The sequence below is a fragment of the Acartia tonsa genome, chromosome 5 (assembly GCF_053477335.1).
Source record: "Acartia tonsa isolate MP-2025a chromosome 5, ASM5347733v1, whole genome shotgun sequence".
Classification (NCBI taxonomy): Eukaryota; Metazoa; Arthropoda; class Copepoda; order Calanoida; family Acartiidae; genus Acartia; species Acartia tonsa.
Window position 1 is genome coordinate 50,114,511 of NC_137264.1, and position 17,387 is coordinate 50,131,897.

Genomic DNA, 17,387 nt, shown 5'->3' on the forward strand with positions numbered 1-17,387 from the left:
AAATCACCCCCCTCAAAAAAATTCCTCCAACCCCAAATTTTTTTTTTACTTTTTCTTTTAAAATCTAAAATAAGAAATTGGGTTAATAAATTCGACTTCCCTCTCCTCAAGTGCCCCTAGAGGCCTCTAGGGGGCGAAGCCTCTAGTATATATATATATATATATATATATATATATATATATATATAATATATAAGTAGAACGATGTCTGTCTGTCCGTCTGTCCGTCTGACCGTCTGTCCGTCCGTCTGTCTGTCTGTCCCTTAAGATCTCGGTAACCACTGAACCGATCGGATTCTACTCTTCAGGGTATCTACCTATTGGTCCTGTGGTGGTTTTAAGCTATTTTCTCGGGGGGTGGGACACCCCCAACCCCCCCATAAACCAAAAAATCCCCCCCCATTTTTTTTTTTTTTTTTTTTTTTTTTTTTTTTTGAAGGAGTTTCCATGTACCTTTATGGTCTCTCGCAATAATTTTTTTTTATCACCTCTTGGGCAAAGCCCCTAGAGGCTAGGGGCGAAGCCGCTAGTATGTAATAAAGTAGTGGGATGTATGTATTTTCACTTAGACCAACTGGCCTGACTAGTATCGTTGTGTTTTAGTTAAAACCCGTTAAGATCATCAGAACTAATTAACCTAGACATAGCCTAGTTTAGTTTTGAATTTCCAACTTCGATTAACCGTTGGGTTGAAATTATTAGGATAATTAAATTTTGGCCATGCCTAGATTTCTGTATCGACGTTTTAGTGTTTTTAAGTTCTTTAAAACGACTGGATGGCCAATTGTCAATAATGAGTAAGATAGTCTGGTTTTAAGTTATGTTTAATTTTTACTGACATACATTTTAGATAAGCAACTAGAAAAGCAAGTTAATTTCACTATTTCATGCTAAACTGTAATTTTTATGCTCATGATACATACATACAAGTATCTAATCTCATTTTTTTTCTCATGTAAAGAATAGAACATTTTCTCCGTTAAAATACTTGAAAAGCAGAGGACACCATGTGATGTAGTACAAGAAAAAGTTGTTGAAGAGAATAATTCTAATGATAGTTCGTTGTTGGGGGTTTTGAGAGTAATAGTCTATTACCATTTTAGATATCCCATTTTGAGAAAAGATGTTTCTAAAGATTTAATCCATTTAAAGAAAATACTTTATAAGATCACATTTACCAGGGATAATACAATTGACGATAATTTATTTACAATTTTAATACCTAAGTAATGAAATTACACCTTATGTAGATCAAATCTATTTCTGGCAAAGTTTATTCTATTTTTGTTATGATTGCACTAAAACTACCTTTTTAATTGGTTTTAAAGCTTAAAATATGCTAAAATATTTAATAAAATACGTGAAGATAGAAGTAGTTGTAAAATAATTTTTAATATAAAAATGTATTAATTGGAATTTAAAAAGTCAAACTTTTATTATAAGTAAATCCTTATTCCTTAAATCCATTATATATAAATTACAAAATGCGCTTCTCTGCATTATTCTTACCTCAAACTTATTTAGCATCGTGGCACAGCGTGTAAAGAGGAGTGGAAAAATTGCTAGTGTAATAAATCTTTGTTAGATTCTTTAATTTCTAAGATATATGTTTAACACAAGATTTTAGTGGGATACATTCTATTTTTTCATATTTATGCAATGCAATATTATGAAAGAAATATGGACAATTACATCTATTAGCAGCCAAATTTATATAGACAAATAATGTTTTTAATTTCAACAAATTAAGTAAAAATGTATCTAAAAAGCCAACTTTTAACCTATTGCCCTTCAATGCAGTTTATGCCACTTTCGAGGGCTTCCCACAATTTGCATAAGGACATAAAACGAACTTTTTGAAGAGAAAATTAGAAATCTAAAGGCTTATTTTAGGTTTAGTTAGGTTTGGTTATAAAGAGCCCCGTTGGTGTAGGACTTTGTAAGGTTAAAGACCGGTTGTGTACTGAGTGATTTGCCAGGGCATGAAGATTTTTTTTTTTGTGGGGGGGGAGGCGATTCACCCCCTCTCCACGCCTCTACCTAGAGCCCTTCTTAATAGGCTTTATTTTCTTCCAAAATAAAGATTGGGGACTAGAGGTAATAAGGGAAAGTATTTAACTTTCTTTTTAAAAGCGAAGCTTTACTATAATTAGGGTCGGTCCGTCCGTCCGAGATAGATAGCTTTTATTCGTTAATTTAGGCATGTTAGAATTGTCCTATCGATTTCAAATTTTGCATGATGATTCCTGTAGTAGTTAGGTACGATTTAGAAACCGTAGCAACTCTATAATCATTACCAGAATGTCCGTACGTCCATTTTAAACATGTTGATTTTTCTACTTTTTTAACTTCAAATTTTTATGTGATCTAATTATCCGTTTGATCTGATTTTTGGTATATTGATTCCTGGGACAACAAAGAACAATAGTATAAGCGAATCAACTCTATAATCAAGTCCTAAAAATGTAAGTATGTCCATAAAGCAGTTTTCCAACAAATTTACTTAATTTTTGCTTCGACTCTTTCGATACTTTTATATTCTGATTATTCAGTTCAGACACTATACAAGTGTTAATGTCCGTTTGTCCTACCGTTTCAGTGCTTCGCTTTTATGGATGTTGTCATCCTTGTTTTATCCAAAAAATGGTTAAGCTTTTGTTTAGGTTTTACAAGAACAGTATAAACTGGCAGAAGCGGAAGCTATGTATAAGAAAGGTTCTGATCTCAATCCAAAGGTAAATTTTGCATGTTCATCTGTCACTTTTTCGTATTATTTTAAGAAACTAATATTACTCTAATATGTAAAAGAAACTTCTTTAACTAAAGTTAAGGTATACAACCAAAGAAACTGAATACAAGTAGAAATGGCAAGGCAACTTACTTCTTTGTTAGATTTCAACAAAGCATTTGACTCTTAATGTTAATGATTTTAGAACGCCAATCTGATAATCCATCTTGCCCTGCTGAATCTCCAAATGACCGGAAACATTGAAAACTGCCTGGTCAAGATCAATGAAGCTCTTAAGGTGAGAGCTGTGATATTTTACATGATTCTCAGGTTTTTTGCGGATATCTAAAGGGATAAGACAATAGCCGATAAATTCATGTATATCCCTAATGATGATGCATAAAATTAACCCTTCTGAAGATTAAAATTTATGGTCGAAACGTTTGAACACTCTACCTAATTAAACAAAATAAATATTATTATAAAACTTTTGGGACTAGTGTAATAAACAGCGAATTGTCCCCTCTCTCTGTCTTGATTTTTGGACCCAAGAAAAACTAGTTAACCAAAAAAAAGTTTAACATTGCTTAAATTTGTCAGAAACATGGGGAGGGGGGGGGGGGGAAATTTCATAACCCAAAAAGTTATCGCCCTTAAGGTTGTATCCAATTCCAATAAATACACCAAGTATGCACAACAATAATGTTTGATTATATTTAGTTGGATGCTAAGAATGAATTTGCCTACGAGACTCTGGGACAGCTAGAACTACAAAGAGAGAATTATCAACAAGCTGCTGATCACTTTGATAAGGTAGGCTTCAACCATCAATAGGTGACGGGGAGGTGTCGGGTTCGTGTCTAGTGCACACCACGTCACCACGTAAAGTTGGGTGCACGCTTCTAGTAAAATGCGCTTATTAGGTATAACTGCACCAAACGCATAGTATAATTAAACGCATAAATAAGAACAGTTAAACCTAACACGTGCATTTAACTGGAAGCTTGCACATAACTTTACAGAATCATGCGAAAAAATGACGCTCTTTGTGACTTTGTTAGAATACCTGGAATCTCGTTGCTGATGTTATCCATACTTAATCATTGTCAACTCAAGATTCCTCTACCTTCTACACATACATTCTTGTTGTCTAATATATAATAATGGGGCCCCACCACAGTCGCGTGCACACAGTTTTACCTGTGTGGTGTTAACCTTTAAAAGGTGAAACAGAGGGGAGGGAATGGGAATGCCTGAGAAATTTCAATTTTAAGGATATTATTTTAACCCCTTCCACTTTTACCCTTTCATGCACGCCAATGTATGTATACTAGGGTTGGCAATCTGTTAAATTTTTGGGTCAGGTTCGGATTTTTACAAAAATCCGCCTTAAAAAGCGGATTAATCCGTGGATTGCGGATTCTATTTTTTTTGCAGATTGCGGATTTTCGGATTGTGGTTTGCGGATTCTAGCAATATTTTTAAAGTTCTTTTTGAAAATATAGCCCCTAGCGGCCATGACTTAACCCTTACTCAACCTAACCTTACCTAAAATAAGCATGAAAAGCTACTGTGAAAATAAGATACAAAAAAACTTTGGATGCTACCCACCATTTTACTTGTAGTTAAGAAATAATAAAATACTTTTTTGGTTTTGCCTGCCACATTCTAAATGCTACAAAAGTCATAAAAATTAATAATTTGAATTGCGGATTCGGTGTCCAAAAATTGGACGGATTGTTGTTTTCGGATTCCGGATTCGGATTGCCAAACCTTATATATAGAGGAAGTATATCAATGTAAATTGGTTAAAATTGCTTAACTTTCGTTATGTTATGAGGTCGGCTTTTTTTTATTCAAAAAACATGGCAATACTGTTGCAAAAAAAAGCAGATACAAAAATTAACACACAAAACTGAAGATTTTAAAAATAGATTTCAAAATAGAAACTATGGCTAATCAATCAATCAATCAAGCTTGCTAAAAGCCGATTCATTATGTCTATAAATGTCTAAGTATCTACAATAAGATAGGATGAAAATTTGCTAAACAGACGAAATCCATTACCACAGAGGACCACTCTTTATCCAAGCCCCCCCCCCCCCCAAAACAAAAAAATCTCTTGATGGAAACAGGTTTATGAAAACAAGAAACGGTCGCTGTTTTTCAATAATATTATTCGAGATTGTCCTTTTAATTTCACATTCTTCAGTCCTCAGAGATTTGCCCAAATTAATGATTTTCTTAATCTTGGATGTTTCATTATAGTTTGTGCGTGTATGTATGTGTGTGTGGTTTGGAATGTGTGTGTTTTAACAGGAACACACAATTTTTAAAAGTTAATAGAACTATAAAACAGTCGCTATATTAATCCTTTGTTTTTACCTTGTTATTGCTGCGCTACTTGTGAGACACAATAGTCTTGTTTAAGGACAATATTTTTATGCAAGATAGAAGCAAGACTCAAATGCCAAGACTTTTCTTTAACAAGGCGAGGCTGCGTAGGCTGTAGCCAAAGAAACAGCAAAAACTTGATCCAAGTCGCACTATCTTGGACTAAATTGCGTCCTTAACATCTGCCGCAATCAAACCGGCCCATTGTAAAAAAAAATCCTAAATCTACTGCCAAGAAGCCTGTTTGCCGCACATAAAATGTGGAGTTGTTGATCCCCAATGAAATATCTTTAAGAGGAATATTAGGATCATGGAAAGAAAACGAAGTAGCGGGTTTCGACGTATTTTCACAATAGCTTTTGATAGGTTTTGTAAATAATAGCGGCTACGCCCCCTACGTTACTTGAGGGGGGGAGTCGAATTTGATAACCCAATTTCTTATTTTGATTTTAAAAGAATTTTTTTTTGGGGGGGGTACCCCCCCCCTAGATATACCACACTTTTCTGGGATTTTGCCGAGTCAAGTATCAACTGTGGGGAATATCAAAGGATGACTCCATGCAAAATATGAGCCGGATCCGGCCAAAACCAGCCGTGAATTTTATGAAAAACCGGTTTTTTCCGGTTTTTAGGGGGTATCTGTAAATCGATTCAGCTGGAGCAAAACCGGTTAGAGGTACAAAAAATTTTACTTCACATGAAATTTAGCCAATGCAATTGCCTACAAAAATGTACTTCATCATCAACTTGATTGGACAACTCTTTCCCCTCCTAAATGTCCATTAAAACCTCGGAAACGGCAAAAATCGCCAAAAAACACGCCTTCGGCGGCAAATAACGGCTAAACGGTCAGCCGGAGGCGAATGAAACATAACTAAAGAAATGTCTGCCTCAAAAAGTTGTTCAACATCAAAGAGATGCTTGAAGTCTCTAAAACGACTCCTTCCCCTCCTTTAAGGGGAAAAACTGAAAAAACGTGATTTTCAAAAGTATGCCCACTTCGTGGGTGTGGGGGGCACTGAACCCGTCACCCCAGGGTCACCAAATATAAAGTCTAGGCGGCCCACAATGCTGAATTTTCACAAAGTAAAAGTCTTGTGTCATTATCTCTTATGAGAAAAAAGTTATTAATTAATTAAAATTTCAAATTGTGATTTTTTGATGGATTTCTTTGATGAAGTGACAGGCCGGTCAATTTTTAGGCCATTTTTTTGCGGTTTTTGGGCCGTCACGCCCAAACGGTTTGAGATAATCTCACGGGACCTTTTGCCCAACCTAAGTCTGGTTATTTGTGAGGTCTAGGGAAAAAAAACAGACTTACGCAATAGATTATAATTATAATCTTTACACAGAAAAGTGGCACGAGGTGAGGGTTTGAGGGGGCAAAATGAGCCGACCAGCGATTTTTGACAGCGCGCAGCGACGTCGTGCTTCATCCAATCCGGGATTCTTTTTTTCTTAGACCTTACTAATAACCAGGCTTAGGTCGGGCAAAAGGTCCCGTGAGATTATCTCAAACCGTTTGTGCGTGGCGGGCCGAAAACAGCAAAAAATGGCCTAAAAATTGACCAGCCTGTCATTTCATCAAAGAAATCCATCAAAAAATCACAATTTGAAATTTAAATTAATTAATAACTTTTTTCTCATAAGAGATAATGACACAAGACTTTCACTTGGTGAAAATTCAGCATTGTGGGCCGCCTAGACTTTATATTTGGTGACCCTGGGGTGACGGGTTCAGTGCCCCCCACACCCACGAAGTGGGCATACTTTTGAAAATCACGTTTTTTCAGTTTTTCCCCTTAAAGGAGGGGAAGGAGTCGTTTTAGAGACTTCAAGCATCTCTTTGATGTTGAACAACTTTTTGAGGCAGACATTTCTTTAGTTATGTTTCATTCGCCTCCGGCTGACCGTTTAGCCGTTATTTGCCGCCGAATGCGTGATTTTTGGCGATTTTTGCCGTTTCCGAGGTTTTAATGGACATTTAGGAGGGGAAAGAGTTGTCCAATCAAGTTGATGATGAAGTACATTTTTGTAGGCAATTGCATTGGCTAAATTTCATGTGAAGTAAAATTTTTTGTACCTCTAACCGGTTTTGCTCCAGCTGAATCGATTTACAGATACCCCCTAAAAACCGGAAAAAACCGGTTTTTCATAAAATTCACGGCCGGTTTTGGCCGGATCCGGCTCAAATTTTGCATGGAGTCATCCTTTGATATTCCCCACAGTTGATACTTGACTCGGCAAAATCCCAGAAAAGTGTGGTATATCTACCCCCCCCCCCCCATCATTTTTAATTTTAGTTAAAAAAAATAAAAATAATTTTTTTGGGGGGGTTGGGGTGCTCCCCCCCCCCCCCCCAAGAAAATAGTTATAAACCTTCCCGGGACCTATGAGAAGCTACCCTGTTAAGGAGAACCCGATCGGTTCAGTGGTTAGCGAGATCCTTCGGTACAGACACACAGATACACAAACAGACAAACATCCTGTTACTTTAGTATAAGGATTAATGATTGCCCCGCAGGGATAGAGCCCCTCGCAAGGACTAGAAATATGAGAAAAGCTACTATGAAAATACGACGAAATCCGCTACTTTCCATGACACTAAGATGGACAAAGAGTTAAACAAGTTACTAATAAAAACAATTATAGAACAAGAATGACAACATCGAAAAATAAAGCTTTATAGCCATAATTGGAAAGATAAGTCATTATTTGCTGCGCTACTTTTTTCTAAACTGGTTGTAAGGCGAGAAAGTTTATATAAGTGGATGATAATAAATTAAATTATACTATGATTTATCTCATGCACTATATGCACTAAAATTCTTTTTAAAGTTCATACATTTCAACAAAATTTTGATGGAAAAAAATAATATTTATTTAGGGCATCGTATAATAGACAGTTTTCTGCCAATAGTAAAATATAAATCATAGGATTAAATCCAATTATTTCGCCCTCGAGGGATTAATTTGATATTTTCTTTAATTCGTTTGAAATTTTCTAGGTTGCGATACGATACATGATTTTTCAATGTGGCTCAGAACCAGTTTTAATATGATATAGGCGAAATTTCGAATAAAAGATTGGTTTGAAGATAAATTCAAGCAGTTAAAGCTACAGTTTTTTTTAGCTGTTTTAAATAAACCCATCAACTTAGTTTTCTTTTCTTTGCCCTCTACCATTGCAAGTTTATTTTAAGTACTACATTCAACTAAAATAAAAGGATCCGTTGAATATTGTGCAATGTTTTGAAATCTAGTCATTAAGCATCCGTTTTTGACACAGCTTCCATGGTATGTCTGTCTGTCTGTACCTCTTACATAACATCTTTGAAAAGAGGAATTTACTACGATTCGGATTATCCTTTACAATATGCAGCCAACCTCAGCCGCCTAAATTACGATAAGCCGTTTATTTTATGTCAAAGGACCGGCTGCCGAGCCCAGATTTCTTCTGATTTATATGTTAGATCGGTTAGCTTTTCGGGTCATCTCAGAAAACAACTATCTCAAAAACTCCCATCTCAAAAAAAACGCCCAGCCTTAATCATCATAATCGTAGGAAAAGTTTTTTGTTACTAACAATTTTAGCATACAAGAATGTATACCTATTGAAAATTATAAAGTCTAATGTTAAAAATTTTTGTTTTCAGGCTATTCCATTGGTAAATACAGAACTAGAGATGGCGCATCTTTTTGGACTAAGGGACTCAGCAAGAGCCAAGGTATCAAAATAAAATGCTAGTTATTAAGAAAATCGGTGATTTTAATCAAAGAGCCTAATAGAAACTTTCCCCCCTCATTTTGAGATAGATTAAGAATTTGGGGGTTTGTATTAGGCTATATTGTTAAATGTAAGTTTGTCAATTTTTGGCATCCTGACTTTAGGGATCTAAAGGGATAAGGCAATGGCCAAGAAATTACTATACAAAATTACCCTTAGATGTTGGTTGAAACATTTGGACACAGAGCTTAATTATTCAACCAATCAAAATTCAGAAAAGTCCCCAAAGTTTTTAAGCCAGCAAAAAAGGAAAAGTTATTATAAAACTTTCGGGACTAGTGTAATAAACATCTCATGTCCCCCTTTTCCCTGGGTTTAAGTAATAGATAGATATACATTAAATGCGATTTATTCTATTTTTGTAAATGTTCGTTTGTTTAACTAGCTTATTTGTTGAGCATCGTTTTTATGAATGTTGTCATCCTTGTTTACAATGCCTTGATATATTTTTTTATGTAGGTGAACGCCAAGAAGAAGCTGAGCGAGGTACCCAGTGGACTTCAAGACCTGGGTCTGGATTAAATCTTCCATGCACATAAGCATAGCATACTTTTACATCAAGACTTATGTCAGGCATGCAGCACTTAACTTACAAGCAATATAACTATTCCATACATGTGTTCATATTATAGTCAGACTTGACACTGTTTTTCATTTCAATATTATTCAAAAATTATGAAAATTTAATAATTAAATGCAATGCTTCATCTTCAGAAATTATGCAAAATATTATCTACACTAAAGTACTTTTTCATTGTTTGTACTTAGGTGTTATTAATATATAAATTTTATTTGGTACTTAAAAAAAAAATATTTTTTTTTGTCAGATGTTATTACTTTTATAGTTTTTTTGTACATACTTTAAAGCAATTAGTATGTTTTGTTTTAAAAATAATCTCTCGCGGCATTATTGATATTCAATTTTCAGTTATTTGTTATGTTATCATTTGAATTATCACTCTTTTATACTAGTCTTATGGTAAAATAAAGTTTACAAAAAAATAATCTTGTTTTTTTTTAAGCAAAGGTTTTTTTTCAAATATAGTTGGTTTGTACGTCCGTAATAGACAGAGATAAAGGGATGGGACAATGGATCTAAATCAATTTCTTGTCTGTCTTGGACTTTGGATACTATATCTAATGCAAATTCAATAATTTTAAGGACTATGGGATAGTGTTGCGGAGCCAGAGCTGCCATATTTTGCCGGAGCCATTATTTTCAAAGCGGCTCTGGGGGTAGCTAAAAAAATATCTGGAAAAAAAACTTAAAACCTTCAAAAGTCTAAAGTAGACTTTATAATTATTTTGTCGAGTTTTTCTTGATTTTCAGTAGGAGCCGGAGCCGCAACAAAACCAAACAGCTCCACAATACTGCTTGGGGACTAGCCCACATAATGCCGCTGAATTTTTGAAAATCCCAGCAGACTAATTTCAATGAAAATAATCAATGCTCAAATGTTCTAAGTAAAGCTTTTAAAAAAATAAAGTCTCATAAATTTAGTTATGTCCTTATAGATATTATATTAATGCAATTTAGTGACAAACCTTGATTTTTGTAGAAAATTCTTCGCGTGCTGCTTTTTATTTTTTTTGGTTCATTTGATAAAATATTCACCAGGCAAAACTGACTTATCAAACAGGGATGTTAAGACTTTTGGATGAAATTGTCCTTGTTTTTTGGAATATACAGTGAAAAATGTGTCGGATAATCCTAGCTATTTTTAAAGGAAAGCTGCGAAAAAAGCTATATGCTTCACAGGAATATATTCACAACAAAGTTGAAAACAGAAAATAAAAAAATTAGGAAGATTATAAGTTTATATTATAAGATTCTTTCATATTAAAATGTCCTTTTAAAAAAGCTATATAAAAACGTAAAATATTATATATTGATCTTTTTTTTTATGTCTTTTGTTCATTTACTAGTCACTTTTTTTACTAATCTTTGAGTTACAGTCTTACCTTACCCTAGTAATCTCTATCTCAGCAATTTACCATTTTTTGTGCTTATATAAGCATTTTTGTCAGATTTAAGTAGGACGTGCTCACATCGGGAAAGTCCGCACTTTACAACAAAAGTGGCTTACTTAAATCGGACATGTCGGACTAACGAGCCATTTTCGTAGGTTAATTGCTTACTTGAAGAACTATTATTGCCCTATAAACCCCTAAAAATCCCCAAAAATAAGGGTGGCTGATAAGAATCAGCCAAATCGGACGCTTTTGACGTAAATGTCTTACAGATTAAGATTTTAATCCGGATTATTTTTCCCCAAAATTTAATCCCTTCTCAGCCATTTAGGCTATATTTGTAGTTGGTTGCTTACTTAAACAAGCCATTTTTGTGATTAATGTACTACTTATATCTTCCATTTTTGCTACAAAATCCTTACTTAAACAAGCAATTTTTGTGATTAATGTCCTACTTATATCTTCCATTTTTGCTACAAAATCCTTACTTAAACAAGCCATTTTTGGGGTTGATTGCTTACTTAAATCCTCCATTTTTGCTGCAAAACCCTTACTTAAATCATCCATTTATGTTGCAAAATTCTTACTTAAATAAGCCATTTTTGGGGTTGATTACTTATTTAAGTAAGGATTTTGCAACCAAAATGGATGATTTAAGTAAGTAATCAACCCCAAAAATGGCTTATTTAAGTAAGGATTTTGTAGCAAAAATGGATGATTTAAGTAAGCAATCAACCCCAAAAATGGCTTATTTAAGTAAGGATTTTGCAACCAAAATGGATAATTTAAGTAAGTAATCAACCCCAAAAATGGCTTATTTAAGTAAGGTTTTTGTAGCAAAAATGGATGATTTAAGTAAGCAATCAACCCCAAAAATGGATGATTTAAGTAAGTAATCAACCCCAAAAATGGCTTATTTAAGTAAGGATTTTGCAACCAAAATGGATGATTTAAGTAAGCCATTTTTTGGGTTAATTGCTTACTTAAATCATCCATTTTTGTTGTAAAAACCTTATTTAAATAAGCCATTTTTGGGGTTGATTACTTACTTAAATCATCCATTTTTGGGGTTGATTGCTTACTTAAATCATCCATTTTTGCTACAAAATCCTTACTTAAATAAGCTATTTTTGCTACAAAATCCTTACTTAAATAAGCCATTTTTGGGGTTGAGTACTTACTTAAATCATCCATTTTTGTTGCAAAACCCTTACTTAAATAAGCCATTTTTGGGGTTGATTTCTTACTTAAATCATCCATTTTTGTTGCAAAACCCTTACTTAAATAAGACATTTTTGGGGTTGATTACTTACTTAAATCATCCATTTTGGTTGCAAAATCCTTACTTAAATAAGCCAATTTTTGGGGTTGATTGCTTACTTAAGTCAACCATTTATTTATTTTATGCTTTCTTTAATTCAACCTTTTTACTGTGAAATATGTGCTTGAACACCAGCTATCTTATGTTTACTTACCTTTCTTTTGAGTTACTAAAACCTCACATAAACTTGCTCAAACATTTTCAAAAATTATTTTATATATTTATTTATAATACAAAAGACTCTGATGAAAATTTATTCAAGTTGATAGGAATTAATTTGATGTTTCTGATTAAATGAAGTCTATAGGAGTTCCAGCAAAACCACTCTAACAACAGACTGAATAAAAAAACAACAATCTATTTTTAAAGTGATTCTAAATGCACCCTATTATTTTTTCAGGTGATAAGTTTATGTTCTTCACTGAAGTAATCTAATGAAAAATAATTACAGACAAACAAAATATATTCAAATGTACTAAATAGGATTACATAAAAATATTTCTTAACAATTTCCAATTGAACATTCAAGAATTTTTATCAACATTTAATAACAATAAATACTAATAAAATATATCAAATATAGAGACAAATAATATTCCAATGCCTGTTTGTTAATAAACCTGAATAAATTTCAAAAAAAGTATTTTAATTTAGGGTAGAACTTTTATAAGGAAACTTTTAAACATTTTGATTATTATTGTGCCTTGAATACCAGTTTTTTCAGCTATTTGTAGTTTAGGAGCTATATTGATATGTGAGAAAAAAGTTGAAAAGTTTTAAGTAAGGTGGAACATTTTACCATATAGCTCCTATACTAAACTTAGCTCAGGAATAGTTCTTATGTATCCAAAAACTAGAGCTTATGACAATTCACAAATAGCTATTCAATTGAATGTGTGGTAACCAACAGTTTTTAGACTTAAGATGAATAAAAAAAATCCAGAGGTGTATTGTAGTTATAAAAATCAAGTTCTAGTTCCTGCTTTGGTGTCAGATAAATTGCCAATATGAACCCACCCTAATAAACATAATGAACAAACTAACAAACAAACAGACAGAAAATGTCCCAAAAACCAGACAAAATGACATGAAAGCATTGAAAAAATATTTTAAATTGGTGGAATTGAAAACTTGATGCCTTTTTTTCTAAAAATTAAAAAAAGTATTTATTTACCTTACACAGAAAGATAAACAGACAGATGGACAGACAGTCAAACAGACAGATGTAAATGTAGACAGACAAATCAACAGACATTTAGATATACTTTCAAACAGATAGCAAAACTCCCCCCCCCCTACCCCCAATTTATTAGGGTTAATATTCTTGTTTAAGAAGGTATTCTTGTTATGTTGCCCTACTTATATTCTAATTATTCTTGTATTGGAAGGTATAGCTTTGTATTTTTGCTCTACTTATAAAATAATTGTTCTTGTTTAAGAAAGTATAGAATGTTATTTTGTGCTACTTATTGTATACCTTGGTATTGCTGCGGTATAAAATAATCATTCTTGTTAAAGAAAGTATAGAATGTTATTTTGTGCTACTTATAAAATAATTATTTTTGTTTAAAAAGTATACAATGTTTTTTTGTGCTACTTATTGATATAATTATCTTTGTTTACAAAGGTGTAAATTGTTATTGTTGCACTACTTAAATAATAATTAATCTTAACCCTTACAGATCGGGCCCCTATTCCCACCTTAATAGATCGGGGGGGGGGGGGGTCATATTGACCCCCCCCCTCTATCTCGGCTTCTGTTACAGATAAAGACGTAAAATTTTTTTCTGATGGTTCATGTGTATTTTTAGAGAATATTACTTTTTCTAGTCATAGCGGTCAGGCCGCTCCTTAGCCGCTTTTTAGCGGCCAGCCACTACATTTTAAAACAGCTGTAGAGCGGCCAATTTTGCAGCTAGGATGACCAAATTTTAGGACGAACTCTTATTTTTCATAACAAAAAAATTACTTTTTCTGATCATCGCCGAAAAACGGCAAATAACGGAAACCGCCATTTTCGGCGGTTACGGCGGTAAAACGGCGGTTGGCGGCGCCAATTAATATTTTTATCTGTTTATTGTTGCTCAAGGATTTACCAAAAAAAATTTTAGGTCTCTAGCTGTAATAGAAGCCACGATATTCATGATATATGTCTGTAGTAAAAGCCGGACAAAAATCGGTCATAAAGTCGGTCAGGGTGCGGTCAAATGGTCATAACACCAAATTTCTCATAAGGTCATTGATATCTCAGTATTCACCAAAAAAATTTAGGTTTCTACCTTATACACAAAAGTCATAATGTAGAAATTAAGATTTATTTAGAATATTTTTTTTTTTTGGTGCTACCCAACCCACTATGACCGGACACCACGACCGACACAGACCAGATATCCTAATAAAATCAACTCTTGCCGACGTATAATTACTAAACTTAAAAAGTCATGAAGTCACAGCTCTCCATCTTACCTACAAAAAAAATGACATTGAAAAAACTAGAGGGGGGGGGGTCAATATGACCCCCCCCCCCAATCTGTAAGGGTTAACAGAAGACTAACAGACAGACAGAAAAACAGTTTAAATACAAATAGATTGACGGACAGACAGATGGACAAATAGATAGATGGACATACAGATGGATATGCAAACAGATGGACAGTTAGAAAGACTTCAAGACAGATGGATAGACAGACAGAAAAATGGATAGAGTAAAAAATAGACAGATAGTCAGATGGACAGAGAGATGGTTGGACATATAGACAGACAGACAGACTGACAGACATGCAGATAGATTGTCGGACATACAGATAAACATACAAACAAATGGACATTTAGCTAGTCCAGACATATGGATTTACATACAGACTTACAAGAAGAAATATGGAGGTAGGACTGCCTTTTAGCAGGTTTTTGGCTATTTTTATATTTTTACATATTTCCCCATATCTTTGGTGATTATGGTCTAATTTACAAAATTTTTGTAGTTAAAGAATATCAAAATTAATTTTTCAGTTGTTTCATAAAACATCCATGGTGATTGGACTACATTTTAGCAGGTTTTTGGCTATTTTTATATTTTTACATATTTCCCAATATCTTTGGTGTTTTTGGTCCAATTTTCAAACTTTTTTAAGATGACAGTATCATAATAATTTTTCCTATTGTTCTGAGCATCCAGTATGTAATTTACTTTGAACATTTGTATGTCAGTCAGGGGCGTCCAAGCTTTTTTTTGGGGGGGGGGTAAAATTTTTTTAGGGGGGGGTAATTCGTGTTTGGGGGGGGTAAAATGGCGCGCGAAACGCGATGCAATTTTTTTTTACCCACCCCAAAATTTTTACCCCGGGGGTAAAATTTGCTTGGGGGGGGTAATTACCCCCCCTTAAATCTGTTAGCAGGGGTAAATTTAGTTCCCCCCCCCCCAAATTTACCCCTGGGGTAAAATTTTTGGGGGGGGTAATTTAAATTTTATCAAATATATAGTCTTAAAAATGCGCAAAAATTTTTTTTATTAGAGATTTTTTTTTACCCCCCCAAAATTGTTTGGGGGGGGTAAATACCCCCTCCTAAATGGTTGGGGGTAAATTTTAAATTAGGGGGGGGTAAAATGAAAAAATTTTTGGGGGTGCCGTAGGCACTCCCAAAATCATTTGGGGGGGGGTAATCTTTTATCAGAGATTTTTTTTTTTGGGGGGGGGGTATTTACCCCCCCAAAATTGTTTTGGGGGGGGGGGTAAATACCCCCTCCTAAATGGTTGGGGGTAAATTTTAAATTAGGGGGGGGTAAAATGAAAAAATTTTTGGGGGTAATCGCCCCATTACCCCACCCTTGGACGTCTATGCCAACCGCCATGGATGTGTGAAAGTTAATTATAATCCTTAGTGATGGGAATGTTGTCATAAAGTTTCAGCCTTCTATCTGTCAAAGGAGCCGAGAAATTCATGTTTTCCCACTTTTTCTCTGACAGACAGACAGACGGACAAACAGACAGACGGACGGATGGACGGATGGTCGGACGGACAGAAGGACGGACGGACGGATGGACGGACAGACGGACGGGCGGACATTTCGAATTATAGAGTAGCTTCGCTACTAAGAAGTAATCAGTTATCAATATCCAATTTGTAGGGTTAATATTCTTCTTTAAGAAGCTACTTGCCTACTTATAATCTAATCATTCTTGTTTAAGAAGGTGTAGATTGTTATTGATACGCTTCTTATGAAATAAATATAAAGATTTAAAAAAGGTTAAATTGTTATTGTTGCCCTACCTATGATCTTATTATTCTTGATTAAGAAAGTCTACTTTTTATTGCTGCGATTCATATGAAATGACTATTCTTGTTTGCTTATTTTTTAAATGTTGTTATTTGAAATTTATAACAAAGGAAAGGGTTATATATTTAGTCTTTCTTTATGATAATTAACTAGCGGCTATGCCCCTTAAGGTAGGAGGGGGAAAAATCAACCTCAGCCTATTTTGAATTTGAGTTTTTTTTTTTGGGGGGGGGGGGTGAAGATACCCTCCCCAAAAATAGTTTAAAATTTTCTCAGGACCTATAAGAAGCTTCACGGTAAAGGAGACTAATATCGGTTAGTGAGATCCTTTGGGACAGACAAAAAATGCTTACTACTTTATTTAATAGGACTAGCGGCTTCGCCCCTAGCCTCTAGCCTAGCCACAGGACCAATAGGTATATACCCTGAAGAGTAGAATCCAATCGGTTCAGTGGTTACCGAGATCTTAAGGGACAGATGAACGGACGGACAGACAGACATCATTCTACTTTGTATTATAGTTAGTGCATCATCACCTTCGTCAAAATGATAATCAGAACTATAGTTTATTACTTAAACTTCCCATTTATATTTACCTTCATCAAAAAAAAATCTATTCAAATATGTATAGTCTTGTGATAATTTGCAAAAAAATTTGTTTTAAATATGACAATATGCAGAAGTGAAGGCCCACCAGAGCATTGTATGGATCGTGTAGGGATGTGACAATAGACGAAATTAAAATAATTAAATAGTTTCTCTGGTAGCATAAGATTATTTGATTGCACTTATTTATTGTTGCTTTAATGCAGGGATCTAAAGGGATAAGACAAAGGCCGATAAATTAATGTACATCCCCGATGATAAAACAAAAATCTTCCATTACAATTAGTGGTTGAAACTTTTGTAC

At 34.2% G+C, this 17,387-nt stretch overlaps 1 protein-coding gene across 1 annotated transcript in view; it reads left to right on the forward strand.

Annotated features, from left to right (window-relative positions):
- Positions 1-9,913, forward strand: part of Tom70 (translocase of outer membrane 70) — a 49,126-nt gene extending 39,213 nt beyond the window's left edge. Inside the window, exons 16-20 of the mRNA XM_080162061.1 lie at positions 2,664-2,735; positions 2,934-3,026; positions 3,449-3,541; positions 8,779-8,850; positions 9,369-9,913. Of these exons, the coding sequence (XP_080018187.1) occupies positions 2,664-2,735; positions 2,934-3,026; positions 3,449-3,541; positions 8,779-8,850; positions 9,369-9,431 (393 nt within the window). The 3' untranslated portion in view covers positions 9,432-9,913. The remainder of the gene's footprint in view (positions 1-2,663; positions 2,736-2,933; positions 3,027-3,448; positions 3,542-8,778; positions 8,851-9,368) is intronic.
- The last annotated feature ends 7,474 nt before the right edge of the window (positions 9,914-17,387 follow it).